We start from the raw sequence: 16,437 nt of genomic DNA on the forward strand, positions 1-16,437 counted from the left end.
CAAAGGGGATATGACGCCAGTGACAGGCGACCGGTGAAACACAGCGTTACCTGAATAAAATGACATTGTTGGAAACATTTGGGATAATGTCTGTACACATCTCAACTACATATAGAACATAGAGCTAGGGTTTATACACATTAAATACAGAAATGTTACATATTATAACTTCAAATATTATATTCACAGCTTTCTTAGGCCACTGCAGTAGAGCTGTGAACCCAACCAACCAACTTAACATGTTAGAAAACAGAGCAACATTTGCATTCCGAATCATGTTTGTGTTCGTATGTTTAGAATATTAGTCAAATATTCACTCTCTTTTAGCTTAGTTTTTGGTCTCTACCAGCTCCTGAAAGAAATAACTGGCTCTTTAGCTGCTAAATGCTCCATTGTGTTCACCAGCTAGACTCTGTCTGCCTTTTGCTTCTGAACAGGTAGTGTATGGTGGGGTTTCCACTGAAAACAGCAGGCCAATCAGAGCTGTGAGTCTGAACTACAACAGTAAAGTTGTGGCCCGAAAAGCGCTATGGCTGAGGTTGATTTGTTATAATGAGCGATGACCTTTACATTACACTTAGTTATCTGATCCATTGTTATTATAAAAACATTGATTGCTGTCAGTGACAGAGTTATTATAGTTACTTTTCATTTGTTTTAATTTTTATTTTAAGTTTTGTTTACAATACAGTCCAGTTTCAGTTAGTTTCCAGAGCAGGTTTGCTCGTTTCAGTTTTGTTTTTATTAGTTTTTATTAGTTTCAGTATTAGTTTTAGGCTTTTTCTATTATAATATGAGGGGTATTTGTCAGCTTAGGCATAATAATGTATAAACAGATGCACACCTCCTCATGCTTGTTGACAAATTTGACCAAATTGACAAAAACTAAAACTAAAGACATTTCCTGTATACTGCAGCATTAATATAATAGGATTAGCCATTTGGAAACCAAATAACTAACCATTATTTAAGAAATATATACAAATTTGGCCTCCATACATCAATGGGAGCAATGTATCTCTTACATAAAGCCCCATTGCTTTTATTTTTCTATTTATCAAAAAGGCACATATCTATCTTCCCATAGGCCAAAACCGTGGTACTGGCGAGGTGTCCCAGCCAGAAACTGTATCCAACTATGTTCCCCATGCTTCTGGGCCCCAAAAGAAAAAACATATTTTCCGAGCATACTGAGTCTTTCAAATTTGATTGTGTTTTTGTATCAGTTTAAAAACTATATAATTGGATTTATCGAGTATGGTGTCTTGACGATCAGCTAACTCCCAAAATGAGTCTCATTATTTGTTCAGGCTGATAATATTCATGGTTTCATGGACTAATTGGGATTCAGAGTCATTTGTTGAGAGAACAGGAACTGAATTTCCAGATATTCCACTGGAGGCTGTGTAAATGGTATTAGGACTCAGTTGAGACAGAGCACAGTGGATGAAACCAGACATGAAGCATTAGGAAAGTCCCCTGCCTCTGAAACCTCATGTGAACCTGCTTCCTTTTTTATCTTAGCTGTCAAAAGAGACATCAAATGACACGTATCCTTTGAGCTGAGTAGCATTTTGTACAGTTGTGTGGTTAAAGTGGTTTAGGAGGCATGTGGTAACATGCACTCTGCCAAATCTCTAGCACACACAGTAAATACAGCACCCGCCTCCAGCAGCCATATGAAGACCTGGGTTCAGTTTTAGGTGAAGCAGAAAATAACTCTCTTTATTTGTCCTTGGCCTGTTGGTTGCCAGCATGTTAATAGCTCTTAAAGGGGTAAAGGGGCCTTGTTTTAACAGGCTCGAATGAGCTGTAATGGTTTAAATGGATTTTAGTGCATTTAAAAAGATTTTGGAGGGTTATAACAAGAATCCACCAGGCCTGAACAAAAACAACCAATCAGAGTCAAGAAAGATATAAAACGCTTTGGGTTCACAAAGTTTGGTATTTGATGACCTGGGAATGAGACTCAACCATAAACTATCTTTCTTTGCTCTGATTGGTTGTTTTTGTTGAGGCCCGGTGGAACTTTTTCTTTGAAAACATTAATGTATCCATCCAACCACTGTTTCTGTGCAGCTTCTCCGACTATAATGCAGATTGCTAAATCCAGCAGGTGAGCTTCAGAGATGTTTTTATTCACTTTTAACAGAGCAAGGTTCGCTGTTTCCTGTTTAAAGTCTTAGATTATGCTAGGCTAAACACCTCCAGTCAGCTTTTCTTACCTTTTTCTCAGAAGCGGTACATAAGTGTGTTTCCCAGAATCAGAATGTTGATCGATTGAGTTTAATCATCTTATCATATCTATGGATGCATTTGATAAAAATGATCTTTCACTCACCAGCGGACACAGTCTGTGTGTTTGCGATAGTGGCGTTGTGTGCGTTTGTTGATGTGGTAAAGCACAACAACACAGGCGATAAAGTACACTGCCTCGCCCGTCGGAAGGAAGTACAGGTTGGCCCGGCAGTCCCGTCCCCGGTAACCATAACTGGCATGATGGGGTCAAGGTGACATTCATGTTAACGATCGGTCCATAAAGAATCCGTTCACCCAACAATGAAAATGTTTCATTACTGACTAAATTGACATTTGATATTTGAGTTTGTATGATTTTTCTTGCTGACATAGAAGTGAACAAATAATGACATTATTTTAGTTTGTCCCTCCAAACTTATGGCACGCACAACTTCACAGCTGATGTTGCTCTCACAGACACTAGAATATTAGAGAGATACTTTCCAATACAGACAGCATGGCTAGGATCCAGGAAATGACTACACAGTGAAATCAGCCCTGTCTGAATGTAACATAACCCTCATAAATATGAACAAGAGGCTGCTGTGGCTTTCTGGAAGGATACACCCAGTCCAGCTCCAGTCTCTCAGAGGGTGGCTCCATCTTCAGGTCTTCATAGTTCTGGATGTTAGATGGGATGTACATGGTTATCGGCCGGCCTCGGATGAACATTTTGATTGACTGTCCTAGAAGACAAACACAGCAGAGTGTTTTATGGTTTATTTTTCCTTAATATATCTTGTTCCAACTTCTACTTACTACCATTAGCTGTACATTGTAATTTTCAAATAGTGACCATGTTGTTTATTTACCAACACTGCCCTTTTTTTATATACTAATACTTCCAATATGATGAACCATTGGGGTGCCCTGGTAGCTCACCTGGTAGAGCTGGTGCCCCATGTACCAAGGCTGAGTCTTTGCTGAAGTGGCCATGGGTTCAATGCATTTTTAGTAACAAGATAGGAGCTGTAACCATTTTTTAGCAACTGGAAAACTGCATTTCATGGGTTGTATTGGCCCTTTAAAGGTATTTCAACTGGTAGTAAGGGCTGGAGTTAATCTAGGGACATAGCAGGTAAAATAATGCAAAAGAGATAATTTATCTATTTATTTAATATACAACCCATCTATAAATCCTGCTAATTACAGCCTAGTAACAGCAGAAAACTCTGTGTGACTGGTGCAACAGTGAATGGGACATAGCTGGAAAAGTACAGCTTGCCCTGTTGACCTTCCCAGCACGAAAAGAGCTAAAGATACAACGTGACATTATAGCGGGTCTACCTTGGCTGTAGGTTCCTCTTCTGGACCCGGGGGATCCTGTGTGAGAATCAAAGCATGGGGTTAGCCAGACAAATAAACACCAAGGGCCTTCTGAGCTTTAAGTCACAGCTGATTCCAGCCATAGCTGACCTAACTTTGACTTTAGGAATCCCAAAGGATCTATTCCCCATTTATACAGGCTAGATCTATGAGCTTTGAATTTCAAGCTGGGTTATATCTTCCTTTTCCATTTCTTTTTGGGACTTCGAACCTGGCCTGTTCTTTTGTGCTGGCAACTGTTCTGTTCTTTTATGAGAGTGGAGGTGAAGGCAAGCAGAAAACTGCCGAGGCTCAGGGTCTTTAACCAACTGTCTGTCTGACCATTAAATGCTGGTTACTGGTAAAAGGCCAGAGAGACACCTGGAGAAGAATTAGCAAGACATTCTAGCAGCAACAAAAGTCATGGGAGAGCCAGGAAACAGGAAGAAATAAATCCAAGCTGAGCGGGACAAGAACAAAACTCATTCACACTGCTTTAAAGAAATCCTTTTCCATAACTTTTTTTTCCCAGGAGGTTTTCTTAACAATACAGGACAGCACTTGTTCACAAACGGTCATATAATATATAATATCCTGTAGTGTCTCAGGTTCATTAAAGGTAGGTGGTCAGCGTTTCACTACAGCCAATTCTTCCACTGTGGTCTCAGGGGAGCAGAGCTGCAGTCTGAGGCAAAGTGATGACAGTTTACTGCAGTTTTTTCTCTAAATGTAACCTTAGCCCACAGGTAACAGTTCAAATCAAGTGGAATTTATTTTATTTTACACAAAATGTATCTTCTTACCTATTAGCCTATTAAAACAAGACGTAGAGAGTCAAAGTGTGAATTGCACATACAATTAACTATGCGTGTGTTTATCAACCACAACAACAAATGTACATTAGATCATTAACGCTGTATGCATGTAAATATGAGAATTCCGCTTACAGCTCCGGAAAAAATAGACGCAGCACCGCAAGTCTTGTGTCTGGTAAATCCTTTTTATCCACGCAGTTTATCCTAGCAACAGTCAAGTTTCAAACCAAATATGCACCCAGGTTAAAGTAGAAGATCTGAGTGAGGGGCAATTTCAATTTCTAGGTGTTTTTCCATGACTGGAAAACTGGAAACTCATTCCCAGGATGTCAATTATCAACACTGGGAAGGAGACTCCACAATCAATCAACAATCTTTTGCGCTTCTTTAATTCGGGCCCGGTGGATTCTTGCAAATGCCATTGGCACTAGGAGGAGCCAGAATAGTTATCTGTCTTATGTGCTACTGTCAGGATATTTCCAATACAGACAGCATGGCTAGGATCCAGACATAGTAAAAGATTAATAAATATGACAAAAGGTAATTTTGATAAAAATGACCAACTGCAGCCTTAAAAGACAAGCGCCAGATTTTGCATAGATAAAATACCAAAAATTATGATCTAAATCAACTTTTTGATCAATGAATAAATAACTCTTTAAGGAAGAGTTTTTGATATTCAGTGCTGCGGACACATTTGGGTCAGGACCAAAACAATTTTTCAAAACAGTTAAATCTCCAGAGACATTTGTCCTATGTCCCCCTAAATTTGAATCTAAAAGGATTATGCTAAGCACAGCTATAACTCAATCAATCAGTTGTAAAGACACCCAGAGAGAATGAGAGGCAAAGCGAAAGAGAGCAGGGGAAGACTTGACATTTTTTTTCTTTGGCATAATTCTCTGCAAAGCTGGCCATCCATCATTCCGTCAGGGGAGTTGGAGTGGTGTGGCAGCTCGGCTAACCACATTGGATGTGATTCCAGGCAGCGCCCACGGCCCGAACTGGCCCTGCAGTGTTTGGCTTCACAAGAACTTGCATAAAAGAACTCTAAAAGGGAGGGGGAAATGCCCTGTTGAGTGATATGTATGGTGGTTCAAAGGGTATGTTAAGAAGTAACATACCTCTCAATGACCTAGTGGCTTTCAGTTTGACGTCAAAATGAAGTAAAGCAGTTTTATGTAGAGTTATCTAAGCGGGTTTCCCTGGGGAGGACTTTGAAATTTCCTATCAACACTTACAAGGTGGGAGAGAATCTACATTCCCAAGGTCCTAAGTTCCCGAACTAGAACCCGACCAAAGTGGGATTTTTGATACTGATTTTAGATGGTAGTTTGGTGTCACAATTATTCGTTCAGCACAGTTTGCTAGTTTTCTCCATGTTATGCTAATGAAAATAACAATACAAGGCACTGCCTGTTGCACAAACAAGTAATTCAGAATTTGGAACAAGCAGCAACATCACTGTTTTGCCCTAGCCAATCGGTAACAAGTACTGTCTTATACTTCTATTTCTAGAAGAAGTTCTATTTTGTTTCTTGGTTTCTGTAGCACTTTGAGATTCTTTTATGAAAAGTGCTTTACAAATAAAATGTATTATTCTATTCTAGTATACTGCTATTTCAACATGGAACGTCAATCAAATAAAATGCGAGTGGTGAGTTGCAACATCCTTTACAGCTGTGTCAATCTCATCCATGTTTGGCCTTATAAGAGCTACAATGCCAAGAGGTAATTAGAATTGGCTCAGTGACAATGAGAACAACAACTAACCTGAGAAGTGGGAAACATTCAGACAAACATCATGCCAGTATTAAACACATTGGACTATATATTTTCTCTAGAAAGCACAAGCTTTTGTTGATAAGAAAGATGTGTTCGCCGTACTTTCGATCAAATTTGGTACGTTTAATTTAACAATTATGCTACAACAGACCTTTCGTGGCTTTGACTGGTTGTAGGTCTATCCAGTTGTATCCAGAAGCATGGTCTAAGCCCTTTGATAATGCTCGTTGATAATGCTTGTTGATGCCTAGACTCACTAGTCTAAGTCAGTCTCTTAAAGCTTCACTCAATAGAGACTGAGGATCTTCTCCCAGTTTTTGTTGCTAAAACTGGGTGGAAAAATGATGGGCCTCTGTTAAGGTTCAAGCACCTAGGTTTGAAGAATTCTGAGCATTCGACCAAAAATAAATTGGTTTGGAACCTGAAAAGTTGGTTCTCAGCTGGAACCAAAAAATAGCAGGTTTTCCTTGGGAACCAAACTTATTCTACATGTCGTTTTGCATTGTGATACATCCAATTACAATAGTTAAATAGTAAAAAGGGCCTTAATGAGTTTTAAAAAACCTGCAATGCAAAACCAATCCAAAGTCTTTAGGAAAGTGACACACGGAGGTCGTGTGCTTGTACCATATAACATTGCTTGAGACATCCATTTTCAGTGTCCTAAAAAGCCTGGACGGGTCTATGTTTGTTAAGTGGCCATCTTGCCGCCGTTTAAGCAACTACTTTGCATTTAAAAACACAATTGGTAAGCGCTGAGATCTCCGATTGTCTGGTATCGCAAAACTAGGCAATGCCAGGCTAAACAACATCAGAACTATTTGAGTCGCTGAACAAATTGGAGATGTGAGCAGCGATTCACAAGTCTGGAACCAGATTACAGCACCTGCAAATAAACTGAGAGTTCTGATTGTAGCCAAGGCTATTTTGGCTGCAATTACACTATTATTTAAATGCTTAAATAAAACCTTCCAACCAAAAAAAAACTCCAATTAGCTGACAACTGATCATATTAAGAGTTAAGCCACAGTGATTGTCAAGTCAAAGTTTTCCACTAGCTCTTACAAGTAGAATTCTTCTTTTGCTTTACTTTCACAAACAGAAGAGAGAGAGAGTGTCCTCCAACACTGTAGAAATGAGGCCTAAAAACAGGGCTTACTATAACCAGACTGAAGGCCAACACTCATTAAAGCTACGCTAACCACAAATGTGGTTGGTTTGGAAATGCACTCATTTTTGCACGAATGACTACATGTGTGAACCAGTGAGAAGCTGCCTGGGCGCACGTATAGAAATTCAACTCTCAAGTCAGGGAGGTTGAAGACAAGTGAAAAGTCCCCAACATGTGATAATGATCATTCATAGCCTTTCTAAAACCATAAGCGTGTCTATTTGTTCCTCTAAGGATTATCCTTCTGTTACACTACAGACAGCATTCATTGGGAAAAGTATTCCTTGCTGTGCTGTTTTTGCATTGCACTCCAGATTAAAAGGTCACCTGTCGATCAAAGTTCCCTGTTTTCGGGCAAATATACTGTATAGTTCAATGATGTCTGGCTATAGATAGTGTCTGGCAGGTAGCTTTCTAAGGACAAACTGCCAAAAAAGTATCTGCCAACAGGAGCCTATGCCAACACAAATATTATAATAGTTATGGTATGTCTAACCCTTTCCGAGATATGACAGTTACATTAAAAGGTAAAAAAAAAATTGTTTGGTCGCTCTTTGTTTACGTAACTCTGACAGTACCTAGGTTTCTGATCATTCAATACAGTTGTGTCTTTGTCCCCTCCATATCTGGGTAATCTCTGTTGTGTTTGTACTGAGTTACCTCAACAGCTTCAGATGAACCCAGTTTAGCTTGTGGCTACAGCATAACAGGACAGGATGAAGGCTTATCCAGGTTGCTGAAACCAGGATATGATGCTAACATGCAATCGAATAACTGGGATAATAGGGGACACTTCCTTAGTCTCGCCCCTTTTGGAACCTCTGTCAACTTTTTTCCTTTCCTGTACATGCTATGTACAAGGCTTGTCTATGTTGAAAAGATAACCACATATTGAGATTGTTAAAATGGTAACATCTTAAGAGTAGCTAATGTTAGCAAAACACTAGCTAAAAAATGATTGATGTAAATTAGCTATCTACAGATTCTACAGAGGTTACCTGTAACTGATCTGTTATGTGCCTGTTGTTTTTGCTTATTTTGTATCCGTCAATGTATGTTTCAGTATGTTTTAATGGGAAAAAGCAACGGTTACAAAGATGCTCAGCGAGATGAGAAAAGTAGTGTTGGTTGCTAGGTAACAGACATAAGATGATGATAAGCAAAGTTAGATTGAGTATTTCCTAACTCCAGATAAGACAGGATGAACTAAGAGAAAGTTAATTAGGGCTAGGGTTGCTTTTGTAATACAAAATTGGGGAAAACCCTATCTTAACTTCAGACTTAAGATAGGAAGTATCTGTAATATGCCCCCCTGGGCTTTTAACTGCTGTATGTCAAATACCTAATGTAAATGGCCAATTACATTTCCTGGCCCTTTGGATAAACACAGTGATGTCAATCTCAGTTTCAGGCTTAAAGACAAAAAAGTTAAAAGATACATCACCTGCACTGGCAATCAGCTCCTTAGCCCGACTGTGGAGACAGAAAACAACTGTGTGAGACAGATACATGACACCATTCAAAAAAGTCATTAGCTTATATCCATCAGTCCCTCACTTCAGAGTCACATACAGTGTTACCGCAAGCTTTTCATGGGAATGGAATTTTATTATTATTCATAGGGGCCATCAGTGTTCCAGCAAGTGTCTCTTTGATGAGATATGCAAGCCTGCAGCAGCCATAGGAAAAAGTGAGCTGTGTGACTGTGTGGTGACAGCTGTGAGTGATGGCAGTGTGGCTCACTTCTCCAGGCTGGGGGAGCGGGTGAGGAGGTTGGCCGAGGACGCCGCCTTCTTGTCCAGACGTTTCCTCTGCTTCTCCGGGTTCCCCAGTTTCTCGCTGTTCCTACGAACCCTGGAACACCAAAGGATGGAAATCAGACTCAGCTCCTGGGCGTAAACACTCACTGTGTGTGCACGTAGAGACACTTAATCCCAAACAGATGACAGTGACACCAATATTTCTGCGTGCAAAATATCCACCAACTACCATTGTGAGTGCGTGCATGTACACACAGAAACATGCTTGTTTGTCTAGCAATGTGTGAAACAATTTATTGACTTAATTTCCAACCTCCCCAAAGGATGAATCTGGTTAAATACAACATAGGTCTCATTTTTTTGTTTAGGTTTTCTACTATAGAGTACTGCAGGAATGAGTCCTACAACCCAGAAATGAGTTAGCCCCTCCAGTTCCCTCACCCTAAAGTCAATTTTTTTTTTAAATAGGGTTTTGGTTAGATCCCTGTTAACAAAAGCTAAAGTTTAAAAATTGTTAATTTTCACGTTTTGTTCTACGACTTAAATACCCCACTACTTAATTACAATATTTAATTACAAGTTGGAAGTTTAGTGGTGTTGACAGTGGTAGATTTATCATATTTTTAAGACAATAGTTCTCTTGGTCTTCGTATTTCTAGCTGTCAATTTCCAACCGTCAATTTTGCTCAGCTTTAGCTAGCTAGCTAATTAACATTAACTTTGTGAGTAAGTTGAAATCTCAGTTTGTGAAGTGGATTCTTGCAAATACCATTAGAAGCACTAGGAGGAGTCAGAGGAACCTGATTTTTTCACAGATTATCTGTCTCATGTACTACTCAGGGTAAAGTGAAAGCTTCAGCAAATATGACAAAAAGTTGTTTTTTATAAAAGTTACCTGCTGCAGCTTTAAGAGGGGCACAATATGCTGGAACTTTAACTAAGATTAGTTATTTTATTGCCCCTCACTCCAAATCCTAATCTTAAATTAGCAATTTGTAGAGGAAAATAGTGAAAATAACTTAATTTCTAAAAGCTGTGCTCATTCTGAGGGTCTGAAACTGAAGGACAGATGAACAAGAACACACATTCACATACCATGTTGTAAACAATAATTAAGCTCTTACTGTCTCTGAGGAAGCATCACCAGAGGAAGTGCTACAGGGCTAAAAAAAGCTTTAGTGTCTATCTACGTCAATGCCCTGAGATGTAGGAAGTGAAACTCAGCTGGCGACCACCCCCTTCTCCCAAATTTCTGCACCACTAATCTTTAAAGAAATTGTTGAATGTAGAAGGTGAGTACACAGGCACAGCTCTCCCAGTACCTCAGTTTTCCATGGAGGGGCGTGACAGAGCTGAGTTGAGGGACTAGAGCTTGTGTTACCCATTGCCAATGAATCTCTTACAAGCCACAACAAGGAAGTAGTACAAAAGAACACATGCACGCACAAGCACATACACAAGTAAACAAAAGCACTGGTGCTCCGGCTGCTTTCTAATCACCATTCGAAAGGCAATCATCTGAGCTGACAGTAGAGAATCACAGCATGCAAGAGATCCTTGATTTGTTTCAGGAAGAGAATGTTAATGGAGTGATTAGAGTAGAACTGCATTGAAAACACTTAGGATTTAAGGCAACTTGTGTGTTTCTGCAAAACCCAGTTGAACAGCAGATAATGGCAGTGTGTCAATCTGCACATCTGCATCGTCTTACAGAACCATCAGCTTTAATACTCTGTGGCTACAGTAACAGAGAGGACCACTCTGTAGGTTCTTCTGATGGATATTACCTCTGACATACACTATTTGGACACCATTTCTAAATCTCTTCTGTCCTTGAAAGGTTACAGCTGTATAGTCTTGCGAACTCCCTGACCTTTCTCGTTCACTCTGTAGTGTATACATAATGAAACACTAACCCTGCAGCCCTTTTTGTGCATTATGCTGTGTTCAATTGCCCTCACATCACATTTTCCACTGGGCGCAAATCCCTGTGAAGCTGATCTTGGATATGTCACTCAGTGTGGACGACTGCCACCATTATGTTCCGCTGCAGCTTTATGTTTCCCCTCGCCCCCTGCTCAAATAACGGAGGAGAATGCACATGGAGGCTGCAGTGAACATGATGACAGAACATGTCATCCCCCCTCTGGTTTCCTGCTCTAACACAAAATAATCACTACCGGACACCTGAGGCTGACTGTCGAATAAGGAGAGCACAGCTGGGGTTTGCAGTCACACAAGTCAAAATAAAAAAATGTTGATTCGTCCATTAAAAGGCATGCAATCAGTCACAAGAAAGTGATTATAGAGACGGCGGTGAAGGGGACGCACAGAGGTTTCTTCTCTCCTTCCTGGATGGGGGACAGGGGTCCGGCACGGGAGCTGAGGTTCTGGTCTGAGGTTCTGACGGAGGTCGTGCCAGAGCCCAGCTCCTCCGGAGAGCAGCTTCTGTCCTGGAAGTCCTCCCTCTGGAGGCCTCTGATGGTGGTGGGCTGAATGGGCTCCTCCACTGACGACATCCAGCTCAGCTCCTTTTCCTGCTCCCCTCCTCCTTCTTCATCCTCTTCCTGCTCCTCATCCTCCTCTTCCAAGCCTGGGACACGGTGGAGCTTGGCCCGTGTCCCCTCAACCTTGGCCTCCCCTTGGGGGAGGGCGTCCTCCAGTTGTAGGCTCTGGACCCGCCTAGGAGGGGCCCTGTCCTGCCCAGTGTCCTGCCCAGGAAGGGTGGGCTCTGTCTGGGTTGACCTGTCCAGTGTTGCTGGTCTGGGTCTTGGCTTCATGGAAACCGGACTTCCTATGTGGCCATTGGTATTGGTCACGATACTGTCTGACAGTTGGCTAGAGATAGTTCAAAGGTCAACACAGGCAAATTACACAGACATCATATGAACATTCAGGCTTCTGAACAGACTAGCATGCGTCTGATGTAGCAAGCAATATGGCTATACATCCAGTGAAACACAACATTGCTGGCCCCTTATCACCCCTCCTGTCCTTTGAAGCCCTTGGCGTGTAGGTCCAGTACCTGGTAGCAGGGTGACGGATCCCATCGCTAGCGGAGCTGGAGGACAGTTTTCTGGCGCCGGTGCAACTGTCTGAGCAGCACACTTGGTTCAGCACTCGTGCAGCAGCCGGGTTCACTGGGTGGGATTACAGTTGATTATTAGTTATTTCTGAGTGATACTGCACTGGCAAACTCAAACAGTAGATCATTTTTAGACTCCCTCTCAGTTCCCTACTCCTTCTACCTCATTAAAACTTCCAGAATCTCTGACTATGCAAATCTTGTTTGTTTCTAAAGTTTTCCTGCTAGACACAAGATGTCTTCTACTTCACTGTAAAGTCCATTCTCAGTGGAACATTTTTATATGATCAGTTTATATCATCTTTGTTGTTCGCAGTCAAACAACAAATGAAGGCCCAAAGCCTGCTCTCATCTCCCCAAGGGAGGGGGATGGACGGCCGGAAATGGCAATACAACAATATTTTAAACAAAATTGGGTCATATAAATATTACTTACTTAACCACCAAAGTTTTTTTTATTATCTACACTGTTTTGGAAATAAATGAGCCGGACTACTTTGTGTGAGTTTGTGTGAATGAGTTTGTATGTTTGTGTGTGCTGGACACACACTGTTTCATTTCATTCATTCAGTGTACATGAGCACCTTACCGTTAGCAGTAGAAAAGTGATTGTGAATAGGAGTGGAGCAGAGAGAAAGGGTAAGTTGTCAATGTGACTGTAAACGCAGTGTAGGCCACAGTGTGTCGGTTAATAAACGCTGAAAAAAGTCTTTCTGTTGTTTCCCAACTTCTGGAAATGTGAAGGGAGTTAGCCCTGGTAAGAACCCTGCCTACATTTAGTATCTGTGGTGGAAACTCAAAACAGATCTAGGGTTTAGGTACGTGTAGGTAAGGGTTTTAACAGTACCATACTATGAGTGGTAGGTGGAAACACGGCTAAACTAGAGGTGGGCGATATATATTGTTTGTGATAATATCGTCATTGTTGTTTTGATGATGTGCAAATTTCCATTATGGAGTATTTAAATTACTTCGCCAAAAATATTGAAACGCACGCAGAAACTCCTCACACCCACTTAATACACGGTGCATTAACGCTCTCTACAGCATGGCAGGATTCAGTCACACCACTAGTGGGCCTACGTGATCACATGACCTCTCGCTAGCATCCCCCTTGCAACAGTTTAGCAGCGCGTTGTGATGGTAGAGAGAAAATGCAAACACCTCCAGTCCCTGAAGCTACCGGTACTTCAGATGATTTAGTGCCGAGACGTGGGTCTACCTCTCTGGCATGGAAATGGTTTAGTTTCAAAAAGTGTGTAGTGCAGCGCTCAGAGCGCTTCAAGTTGAAATCTGTTCAACTTTTAACACCGCTGGGCGCTCGGAAAAGTTTTTGAGCTCTCAGCGCTAAAAAACGCGTTTGGTGGACACAAGCCCTAACTCAGACAATTCCAATCACATTTTAAAGGATATCGACTGATTATCGTTATCACCAAAATCCCCAAAAATAACGAGATATTATTTTTTGCCCATATCGCCCACCCCTAGGCTAAACTGACTCACACTAGCAACAACAATAACCTGGAACTGCTGCTACAGTACCTTTACACTAATGCAAAAGAATAAATTACAGATTTTTTTATCAGGAGCATGAATGACTAATTTGTGCACACAATTTGATTTTTGCATGTCACCTGCACATTAAGATTTTATGGTGTGCCAGAACATTTTAATTTTCAGCTCAGCTCAACAACCACAGTACCTCACTGTCAAAACTAAATGTATGAACATTTATTACATCAAGAGTTTACAGGTGCAGTGTGTAACATTTAGGATCTATTGTTAGAAATGGAATATAATATTCATAGGTATGTTTTCACAAGTGTATAATAACCGGAATATAAGAATTTTTGTGTTTTTGTTACCTTTGAATGAGCCGATTTTATCTACAGAGGGAGTGGGTCCTCTTCTGGCGGAGTCCACCATAGTTCTACAGTAGCTCAGGACCGACAAACTAACAAATGGATCTAGATAGGGCGTTTTGCAGTTTTTGTGAGTTTCGCGGTCAACATAGGTTGAGACGATGGGTTTTAGGTGGCTGCAATCTGCAACTTCATCACTAGATGAAACTAAATCCTACACACTGGTCATTTAACATAACATACAGCTTCTAATATAGTGCACATGCAACTATCTTTGCATATCTAATTATACGAAGTAGAAAAATAGCCACAGTGGATACACAGCGCACTGTTGTACCATCCAATGTACCATAATGCTGTAGAGCAGATCTAGCATGTAGATATAGATAGAGCACTCACCTGCAACCAGCTGCTGTTTCAGTAATGGTAAGAGCTGATCGTGGAGGCGGATCCTGCGCAGGGCGTCAGCCAGTGAGGATTTCAGCAGCGTGATCTCATCCTCCTGCGCTTGCAGACGCACCTCCATCATAGAGGTTCGGTCTGGGAACTCAGCGCTGCTGTCTGCCGACACGTCATCTACAGAGAGACCAGAAGGTCAGGTTCATAAAGATGGCTTAGAAAAGCCAGAGGCTGGCCTGAATGAGGCTAACAAACTAACCAAGATCATTATTATTATTCATCATTATTAGTCACACCTTGCTATAAGAACTCCCTGTTCATCACTTTAAAACACAGACCTGAGACATCGAGCACAGATCACATCAATTCACAATATAGAAAACTGACATGTAAAGGCCAAACTGCAGTCAGTGTTTCCTCTATGTCGATTTTGGAGCGGCGGCCCGCCGCTGTTAAATTTCTGCCACCACGGTATCAGAAATGGGGCAGACGCACAATGTAGTCCCGGTTGCCTTTTAAATGATCCTGCCGACATAATGCACCCCCGTTGGCTGCTGCTCACATTGCAATTTAACAACAAGTAGAACTATTCAGAGGTTATTGGGGCTGTCCAGTTTAACTCCACGTACTGTTGTGTTGATGTAGTTTATTGTCAAAACGTTGGCTTTCTTCCAAGTCGACAATTAAACTAACAGCTCCACCAAAAACGTCACCGCGGTGGGTCCGTTTTAATTGGACAACGTTCAACTTGTCAGTTCTCAGCTCAACGTTCTGATATCAAACATCTGGAAACATTAAAACAGTAAATATATTTGTTTGTGTCGCAGCGAAGTGTCACTTCTGTTTCATACGTAAAACGTTTGCTGGCATGACGGGAGATAATGGATAGAAACACTGTGCAGTGTTCACAACCTCAGAGCAACACATATTCAACACTAAATATGAAGCATCAAATATTAATGCAAAAATGAACAAAACCACTGCCATAAAAATTATTATTGCTTATTTTTTCTGTTTAATGCTTAAAAAAAGTAACCTAAAAACGTTTCAAAATGTATTCGACAAAACAGATATGGACTACGGATGTTCTACCAGTCTGTAGTGGTCAGTGTCCTCTTCTTTGCGGTGGTTTGTTGGGGAGGAGGCATCGGCACTGGGGGTGCCAACAAACAGAGCAAGCTGGTGAGGAAGGCCAGCTCGGTGGTGGGGATGGAGCTGGACAGTGTGGAGGCTGTGACTGAAAAGAGGATGAGAGGGAAGCTGAAAGCCATCATGGACAACCCCTCTCATCCTCTCTACACTGAGCTCAGGCAGCTCAGGAGCACGTTCAGCTACAGACTGACCCAGCCCCGAGCCTCAAAGCGGTTTGGAGGCTCGTTTGTACCATCAGCCATCAGACTCCACAACGCCACAGCACCCAGTACCTCCAACCCCCACAGACAAAGACTGGTTTAAAACTCCTACCTACAATGCACAAGCCTTTTGCACTATTTATATTTAATTTCCACTTTAGTAGTTTAGTAGTTTTAGTTTAGTTTAATTTTCTACTTATATTTTGCACTCCATATCCTACTTGAACAATGCATAGTGCATATACTTTAATTTATAGTTTAATATCTTCTCATATTAATAATATTAGTAATATTTTTATTGTGATATTCTTTGTTCTGTTTTTGCACTATTTTGCCCTATTGCTGCTGTGTCAACCTGAATTTCTCCTAAGGGGGATGAATAAAGGAATATCTTATCTTATCTTATAAACATTTCTGGCCAAGACTTTTGAGCTCTGCCCCTCGTAAACAGGTGTTGGCTACATATGGGTGATTAAATCATTTAGTGGTTTGATTACTAAAGCCTAAGAGTTTTTGAATGACACAACAACAATGAAGTAGGTGTCAACATGCCAGTGTCAGTCTAGAATGTCATTGTGGCTCTTTTCTTGCCTCATATGGACCGC

At 41.1% G+C, this 16,437-nt stretch overlaps 1 protein-coding gene across 3 annotated transcripts in view; it reads right to left on the bottom strand.

Moving 5' to 3' along the window:
* eml3 (EMAP like 3) overlaps positions 1 to 16,437 on the bottom strand; it is a 59,602-nt gene that overhangs the window by 17,099 nt on the left and 26,066 nt on the right. For 2 of the 3 annotated variants that reach the window (XM_051428532.1, XM_051428533.1), the window contains 8 exons: positions 14,481 to 14,657; positions 12,160 to 12,274; positions 11,466 to 11,972; positions 9,118 to 9,228; positions 8,819 to 8,847; positions 3,586 to 3,621; positions 2,864 to 2,984; positions 2,342 to 2,491 (listed from right to left, as the gene is read on the bottom strand). In XM_051428532.1, coding sequence (XP_051284492.1) covers positions 2,342 to 2,491; positions 2,864 to 2,984; positions 3,586 to 3,621; positions 8,819 to 8,847; positions 9,118 to 9,228; positions 11,466 to 11,972; positions 12,160 to 12,274; positions 14,481 to 14,657 — 1,246 coding nt within the window. The remainder of the gene's footprint in view (positions 1 to 2,341; positions 2,492 to 2,863; positions 2,985 to 3,585; positions 3,622 to 8,818; positions 8,848 to 9,117; positions 9,229 to 11,465; positions 11,973 to 12,159; positions 12,275 to 14,480; positions 14,658 to 16,437) is intronic. The other variant, XM_051428534.1, reaches the window with a different exon arrangement.

The sequence above is a fragment of the Dicentrarchus labrax genome, unplaced genomic scaffold, assembly GCF_905237075.1.
Source record: "Dicentrarchus labrax unplaced genomic scaffold, dlabrax2021, whole genome shotgun sequence".
Classification (NCBI taxonomy): domain Eukaryota; kingdom Metazoa; phylum Chordata; class Actinopteri; family Moronidae; genus Dicentrarchus; species Dicentrarchus labrax.